An 8,988-nucleotide genomic window follows, 5' to 3' on the forward strand; every position below is an offset into this window, starting at 1 on the left:
AGTTGGGTTCTCAGGATCTAAAGAAATCCCTCCACAAAGGTCCTGGCCCCAAACCATTTCCAGCTCTCCCAAGCATATTCCTGGCTTTAGAGAAGGAGCTCTGTTTTATTGTCAATACATCAGGCCCTTAGGAATAACTCCCAAGGCCTAGGTCCCAGGCCATTTCTGGCTCTGCCAAGCACATTCCTTCTCCTTGTGTGAGAGCCTAAAGGAAAAGTTGTTGATCAGGCCAGCCCTCAACACAATAGTGTTTTCCTTATCAAATAGTTGTCACCTGGTGTCATATTGCCCATCTATCAGTACTTAGCTTTGCTCAAGAAGAAAATTGAACCTTTATGGCACACCAGGCCTGAATGTTGCGTGTGACCCTGTAATGCCCCCTTGAGCAGTTTGTTAAGAGGCCTGTTCTTCAATATGGGGATGGGCCTAGTGGCTGGTTGTAAAACAGGGGTGGTTTCTTTGAAATAGTTTGGAGCCAAATGTCTGGATAATCTTGGTGAACAAATGTGTATCCTAGCATCCTAATATCTATTAGGCCTGGTTAGCATATATTTATCTTTTGGGTGTTTAGAGGCAATCCTCCCTCAGCTAAATTCTACTTTGTGAGACTTATATAAATTCTTTATATCACCAATTCTACTCTTCTACATCACTGTGTAGTAGTGGCGTGCTACACAACATATGAGATGCCTTTTACAACCTCCACAAAATTAACTATAAATGGATCTTACACATAAAGGTTAAATGCAAAGTGCTGAATGTCTAGAAGATAATGGAGAAACTAGGCCTCTCCAAGTTTGGCAACCTGCTTTCCATGGATGCACCAAAAGCATGTAGAGGTTTACTAGAAAGATGTTTCTACACACAGCTCCTTGTTCCCAATGCTCTGAGCAGATTCAGCCCACAGAGCAAAGTTATTCAGAGGTCTGCCCCTGGGTCTAGGGAGTTGCAAGGACTGCATGGGACCTCACAACACAGGGAATCTGGTGCAGGTTCCCACCCAGATCCGGGAAGGACTCACCACACTGGCTCCCGCACCTCCCTATTTGGGGACAGCAGCCCCTAACTCACCATGTCGTCGTTTCACAGCTCACCCAAGCTCTCCACTCAGCTCCCAGCAGCAGCAATTACAGCACAGCACACAAAACTACTGGCGCCAGCTCCTCTTCAAAGCCACGCCTGAAGCCTGGTGCCGGAAGAGCCCTGCACCACTTCTGACTGGCAGGTCGACTAAAGGGCCTGATTGGCTACTGAGGTCTGAGTGACAAGAGCACCTCCCATAGGGTTACAGTATGCTTAAAGACACAGCACAATGGTTTCTGGTCATGCCTTCCACCCAGACACAGACATTTTCCAGATTTACAGAGATATGCATTTCAATAGCACTTGCCCCTGGCTCCAATAACAGACCCTGCTATCTTCCTGCACTCCATAGGCACTCCTCTTCTTTCTCCTGGACACAATTCAGCTAGCTAGCTTGCACAGCCCACTATACTTTGCAGGTGGAGTGATTCCCTGTCCCATGGGTGGAAGGGTGCCCAGAACATTAACAATTAAAGAGAGATTTAAGGACACAAAAGGAGATGTCTGATCTGTGGCTTCATGCAGAGATCAGATGAACTGAAGGTACTTTTTACCTGGTTATCACAGGGACTTTAGACACCAAGAAAGAAAAGCAGGAACTAGATCATATTGGTCTTTCTCCCATCAGAAAACTGGATGATGGCTCCATTGCTTTAGGAGTTTTATTCCAGAAATTCAGAGCAAACTGTTGGCAAATGAATAATAATAAAGTGTAGTCTTCATGGAAAGTTGAATACTTAGAGAACAATGGAGCTAGGAAGAATGTCTTTATGAGCACTATTGTTAGCCAGCACATCTTTCTCAGTGGGCAGGTGAAAAAACAAAACAACAACAACAAAAAAAAAAAAAAACTGCATTATTCAAGGCTCTCTACGTGAACAGGACTGGTAGAATGAATCTCTTCATGTATGTGGAAAGTGGATTTATTAGAATGTTTCACAAGCTGTGGTCCAGATAGTCCAACAATGGCTGCCTACCAGTGGAAATTTGAGGAATCCAGTAGTTGTTCAGTCCATGAGGCTGTATATCTCAGCTTGTCTTCAATATACACCAAACCAAAGAAGTAGGCTCAAATGCTAGTAAAGGAATGAGCTTGGTAGCCAGAGCTAGGGCAAGCAGGCAAAAAGAGCTTCCTTCTTCAATATCAGCTGCTACTAGATTAAAGGTGGATCTTATTCTTTGATTGTTTTGAGGTTTTTGGCGGTAGGGGGAGGTTGGTGTTTTCAAGACAGGGATTATCTGTGTAGCCCTGGAACTCATTCTGAAACCAGGCTGGTCTCAAATTCAGAAAATCCAATGCCCCTGCCTCCTGAGTGCTGGAGTTAAATGTGTGCAATGCTATCAAGCAGCTAAAGGTGGATCTTATCACCTCAAATGATCCAGATTAAAGATGGGTCTTTAATTTCAAAACCTTTAAGAAAAATCCCTCACAGGTGTACCCAACTCTGTGTATTAGTTAATTCCAGAGGTAGTAAGTTTGACTACCAAGAATAGCCATCACAACAGCTAAGACAGAAGAAATGAAAAAGATTTCCTACCTGCAGGAGTCAAGGAAAGCATGGGACTTGTTTCCAAAACAATTATTTTCCTAAACAAAGGAAGCATGTGGATATTACTTAGGGAGTCTGAACATATTCATGTAGAGTTCTTCCTATTACCAAGCAGGTTCAGTTAACAAATCCACTTCTGAACATGATCACAATGTAAAAGCAGAGACATTTAGGGACATTCTCACCTCAAAGTCATACAAGAACATATATAAATTGTAAAAATGATGGAAAGAAATGTCTCTGGCATGTTCATCTTGAACCACAAGGCCTTAGCTGAAAATCAAATAAATGACACTGTGAAAAATAGATTTCTTTGGAGCCTATGTGACCTATCAATCTTGATGTTTGATCTAAAAGATAACTATCAATGCCACAATTCTCACAGATACCAAAGATTAAGAACAAAATACAGAAAACTTCAAGGAAAAGTCACTTAACAGCATTGTTTACTCTGCTCCTAGATGAACAGTAATGATGATCTCTAGTAACCTCAGAACAAAGCTGCTTTTGCATCTGAGTAGGCTGGCTCAGCAGAAGGTCACAACAGCTTCCATGCAAGACCAGAAGGAGTTCATTTTAAATATCCCTGGCTTGCTGTCTGTCTCAGCATTTCATTCTTTACTTTTTCTAACTTTTTCTTTAAAGTATAGTTACATGATGTTTTGCCTGTGTATGTCTGTGCATAGTACCTACAGAGGCCAGAAGAAGGCAGGAGATGCCTGGGACTGGAGTTACAGCAAATGGTTAGCTACCATGTGGGTTCTGGGAATGGAACCTGGGTCCTCTGTAAAAACACCCAGTGCTCTTAATTGCTGAGCTGTCTATCTAGCCCCTCTTTTTTATTTAAAATTTATTTTCATAAATTGATAATTAAAAGATATTACATCACTTTCCCCTTTTATTTCTCTATTCTATCCCTTCCCAAATCCTGTCCAACTACTTCCTTGTTAAATATACATGAATAAGTATTCTGATATACATTAATACAGCCTGCCGCATCCATTTTTGTTGGCTGTATATATATGGATAATGGGCTGACCACATTGTATTGGATAGACAATTAGGGACCTCATCCCTGCCTAATGCTAATTCACTCAAATGGAGGAGAGTTCTACTTTTTAATCAACATCAGGTTTCTGACCCTGACTAGGCTGTCTTACACAGGAAACATAATCAAGAATAGAATACATAGGGTGGAAAATATCTTACTGGTTAAAAGCACTAAAGATTCTTTCAGAGCATCCAGCTTCCATTCCCAGTACACATAGAAGCTCACACACACACACACACACACACACACACACACACACACACCACTGCTATTCAAAGCTGAAAGAGATAACATTTAGAGAGAATAAGCTTGTTCCAAAGTTTGCTGGTCTCTGAGCATCCATTCAGAAAGATCTTCTTATGGTAGGGTGAGCAACTTTGCCTACCATTCCCATCAAGCAATTCTTTTCATGCAAATGAGGCCATTTCTGTGGTATCCAGTTGCAGACAATTCTGATTGGCTGCATGATTCTGACATTCTGTAGCTCTAGTTGAGTAAAGCGGGATCCCGGGTTTTTTGTCTAAGGAATGCTTTTTGTAACTTGGTCAAAACGTGAATATGTACCCCATCTGTGCTTTCTCTCCCTCCCTCTCCCCCTCATCTCTCATTTTATTATTTTATGTCTATGAGTGTTTTGTCTGCTTGTATGTGTAGGTGTACCATGTGCTTGCCAGGTGTGGACGAGGTCCAGAGGACAGCATTGCCTATCCTGGAACTGAAGTACAAGTAGCTGTTAGCCTTTGTGTGTGTACTAGGAACCAAACCCAGATCCTCTGAAAGAACATCAAGTGCTTTTAACTGCTGAAGTATCTTTCCAGCCTCCACCCACATGCTGCTATCTAATACCCTTAGCTCTTCCTCTATATTTCAGTCTTTCTGTAACCTTTTGATTCCACCTGCCATAAAAAAATGACTTCCAGGATTACACCATCTATTTAAATTAAGAAAATAAGCAACAAACAAAGGAACATTTCTGTAACCCTGGGTTCCCTCGTAACTTACTCCAATGGCAGGAGGGAGGAAAGTGGAAGTAGTGGTGCTATGTCACTGGTTAATATACACCTAGGAACCATTCTAAGGTTGTCTTTTTTTAATTGACCAATGACACTTGACAAAAAGGACAGAAGGTAGATAGCATGTGCAGCCCTCTATGAACCACTTTATTTCTCCATGAAAAATGCATAAAATCTGATTTGTCAAAAGAGGTCGCCAAAACACCATCTTTAGATTCCATCCTTTGCATTGGAACCTCCCTTTTGTTTGTTTTTGTTTGTTGAGATTCAGTTTCTTTGTGTAGCTCTAGCTGTCCTGGGACTGGCACTGTAGACCAGGCTGGCCTTGAACTCAGAGTTCCTCCTGCCTTTGCCTCCTGAATGCTGGGATCAAAGTTGTGTACCACCACCCTCAACCCTGAATTGAGACCTTCTTTACACATGACTCAGGGCTATGGAGAGCACATTTCTGTTCTGGCAGGCGCGGGGATTGGGGGGAGTGGGTGGGGGTTGGGGGTGATAGGTGTGTATGTGAAGGTCAGAGGACAAATGCAGGTGTCTTTTCTCTTCTAACAATTAAATTGCTAGGCTTAGTAGCAAGCACTTTTATCCCAAAAATAGTCTGCCCTCACTGGCTCTATGTGATTTGTTAATTTGTTTGCTTGTTTGTTTAAGATACAGTTTAGGTATGCATTCCTGGCTGTCCAGGAACTTATTAGGTATAACAAATCTGGTCTTAAACCATACATACATAGCGGCCTATCTCCCTAGTATCTGTATTAAAAGCCTGCATAACCATGCAAAGCCCAGATGCCTTTTTTTGACAGTCTTTCTGTGTAGTCCCAGCATTCCTGGAACTCACTAAGCACACCAGGCTGGCCTGCAAATCAGAGATCTGCCTGCCTCAGCCTCCTCAGTGCTTGGATTAAGGCATGGACACTGCATCCAGCCCAGAAGCTATTTTTAAAGGACTGTCAGTTATAGTAGCATTTGCTCTGCCCAAGGAGGTGGTGCTTCCTACCGTTGTATGTGACCTCTTATAAGGGAAGGGGAGAGGGGTCATGTGGTCCCTTCTCCTTGCTGCCTTCTCCCATTTATTTATTTGTTTGTTTGTTTGTTTATTTATTATCCTGGCATAATCAGACTCCAGACAACCTGAGAATTGAACCTGGTTCTTCTGGAACATCAATCAGTGCTCTTAACCACTGAGCCACCTCTTTCCTCTCTTTATAAGAAGTCACATATCCACCATGCTGCACTCAAGCCTGAATGGTGCAGCAACGTTTTGGCTCCATTTTAGAATCTCTTATTAAGTTCTCTCAGGTTTCAGGTGAAAACTCTTGCTCCACATTGGGCAACCGAGTTGAAGACTAAATAGTTACAGCTGCAGTTTTTGTTTGTTATGAGATAAAGTAAGTTAGGTGTAAAAGTTAGGATTAATTAAGATAGGATAGATAATGCATTATTTTCTCTGAAAATGCTAACTACAAATGGACAGAATACAGTGAATGCAATCCTCACTTGATCATTGTTATTGTAGATAGTGGTTTTTTTTTTTTAAATGATAAGTGGCACTGGTTACCATGCAGGATGGTCATGAGGCATGAACCACGACAAAACCCAGTATCAGAGCTTTATTAGGAAGAGCCACACACACATAATCACCAGCACGCACTGATGACATAAGACACAAGACTCCTTTGCTTAGCTCCTGAACTGTGCATGTGTGGTCATGCAGTTGGAGTGGGGGCAGAATCCTAACATTCTAGACTTTTTATTTATTTTTTTTTTTTAAAAACGGGTGAACAGTAATAGGGGAGTCGTTTCTCCCAGAAAAACTGCTTCCAGCTTACTTGGTGGGCATTGTTTGACTCTTGGTGGGGTAGGGAAGGGGGCTTCTGAGGTAGACAGGTATCTTGGGATGGTAGGCTGTCATCTGCTGCCTCGGAGCTGTTCATCTTTCTTGGCTTGGCATTCTGGCTGCTTGTGTCTGACAGGATGCTGGTGAGATGAAGAAAAGCTTAGAAGAGCTAGGCGGTGGTGGCACATGCCTTTATTTGTTTTGTTTTTGTTTTTTAGTTTTTCGAGACAGGGTTTCTCTGTATAGCTTTGCGCCTTTCCTGGGACTCACTTGGTAGCCCAGGCTGGCCTCGAACTCACAGAGATCCGCCTGGCTCTGCCTCCCGAGTGCTGGGATTAAAGGCGTGCGCCACCACCGCCCGGCTGGCACATGCCTTTAATCCCAGCACCTGGGAGGCAGAGGCAGGCAGATCTCTGTGAGTTAAAGGCCAGCCTGGTCTACAGAGCGAGTTCCAGGAAAGGCACAAAGCTACACAGAGAAAGCCTGTCTTGAAAAACCAAAAAAAAAAAAAAAAACTTAGAAGAAAGAATTTATTATTATTATTATTAATTATTATTATTATTATTATTATTATTATTATTATTATTTCCTTGGGGGGTTCCCAGGGTGATAGAGGGGGTCCCAAGACCAGGAAAGTTTGGGTTTGACACTTATCTTGAAGTAGATCTGACCTGTTGGATGGGTTTAAGCTTGGGAAAAAATTTAAACATATTAAGAAGCAGCCATGGGAAAATCAAAGTCTTGGGCTGGTGACCATTGTAGTGTTTAGTACTCTGCTAGTTAATGTTAATGAAAGAGAGAGAAAGAGAGAGAGAGAGAGAGAGAGAGAGAGAGAGAGAGAGAGAGAGATTGGAACATGTTCTTAATTTTTACCTGAGATAAGCTTTATCAGAGACAGATTATTTTAAGGCACCTGTTTCCTTTATTAGTTTAGCATTCAGGAGACACAGGTGATCAATTGCTGAGGGCATTTAACAGTATTAGATGGGGGCTGGAGAGATGTCTCAGTGGTTAAGAGCACTGGCTGTCCTCCCAGAGGATCTGGGTTGAATTCCCAGCACCCACATGGCAGTTCACACCTGTCTGTAACTCAGTTCCAGGGAATCTGACACCCTCACATCAATGCACATAAAATAAAGTTAAATAATTATTTTTTTAAAAAACAGCAATAGATGGTTATATTAAAGTCTGTTTTGTTTTGTTTTGTTTTGTTTTCAGAGCCCAGACCCTTTTGGTCTGGGAATGTAAATACCTTTTAATTGTTGCTGTTTCTTTTCCTTACTGCCTGGATATATCTGATGGTCCTTGAATTCTGGCTCTATGGTAATTCTGTAACAATTAGCTGAGTAGTTAATTAGAAGAGGGAACCAGGAAAAGAAAAGCTTGTGGGGTAAGACCTCATTCTTCTGGAATTGGTGACAAGGCAGTGGATCCTGAGGTCCTCTGAAACTTGGGAGAGAGGTAGGCCCTGTCTGTGTCACTGTACATGAGAAGCTCTTCTGACTGGTCTAGAGTGAGGCACATGGAGGGAGCAAATGAAATGAAAGCTCCTACCTTAGCTGGAAAATTTTTTCCCATTAAGTACCCTTGAAAGCACAATTAAGTCTGGTGAGGTGGGTAAGGCTGTCTCCCTACCCGGACAATAGGGAAATGTGAAGGAGAGGTGGGACCTCAAAACTCCCTCAGGACTAGGTAAGTGGCTCCGGTGTCCAGAAAGAAGAAGATAGGTTGCCCAGATATTATTATTACTACCCTGGGTTCCCTGTATGAGATGGGAGTGCCTGGGCTAGGAACCGGTCAACCCTAAGAAGTCAGCTGGAGGGTGGTCCTGATTTGATGTCCCCATGCCGCTAGGTGCACTGGGGAAGTTAACTGACCAGTGGCCCTTCTGGCAGCACTTTGGGCAAGGCCCTATTGGTTCCCCCCATGGACATTGGTACAAGCCCAAACCCAATGACCTTCTTTCCCACACTTAAAACAGGTACCCAGTGGCTTTCAGGGAGCTGGTCGGATAGCATGTGCTAGCATTTGGCAGTTTCTTTTGGGGGCTTTTTCATCTCTCCCATGGTACACTTTAAATGCCACCACTAACACTTCTGCCTGTGTGGTCAGGAGCCTTTCTCTCCAGATGTTTAAGTTTTAGCCCTCATGTCAGGGAGGTATAAGAGACAAGAGATGGATTTTATTCCATGTCTTGAAATTTTTTTTGATAGTTTGCTGGCTTGAAGATAGCTTTAGGAAGACCTGCCAGGAGGCAGGCTGTAAACTGATCTCTGGCTAGAGAACCATCCAGATTATTGTGATCTGTAGTGGGTAGCCATTCCAACCTTGATCTGGAAGTTCCAACCCCCATTGAGGCTTTAGTAACTGTCACGCCTACAAGGTGGGGCCAAGAGAGGACCCTGAAGACCCAAGATCCGGATGCGCTGGCTCTCTTGTTTCTTGGACCCT

General features: G+C 42.9%; 1 protein-coding gene across 1 annotated transcript in view; it reads right to left on the reverse strand.

Annotated features, from left to right (window-relative positions):
• The window catches only part of LOC131922492 (zinc finger protein 431-like), a 47,989-nt gene extending 46,814 nt beyond the window's left edge, over window positions 1-1,175 (reverse strand). The window contains exon 1 of the mRNA XM_059277300.1: window positions 1,072-1,175. Coding sequence (XP_059133283.1) covers window positions 1,072-1,074 — 3 coding nt within the window. The 5' untranslated portion in view covers window positions 1,075-1,175. The remainder of the gene's footprint in view (window positions 1-1,071) is intronic.
• Between the last annotated feature and the right edge of the window lie 7,813 nt (window positions 1,176-8,988).

Source organism: Peromyscus eremicus, chromosome 12, assembly GCF_949786415.1.
Source record: "Peromyscus eremicus chromosome 12, PerEre_H2_v1, whole genome shotgun sequence".
Taxonomy (NCBI): Eukaryota; Metazoa; Chordata; class Mammalia; order Rodentia; family Cricetidae; genus Peromyscus; species Peromyscus eremicus.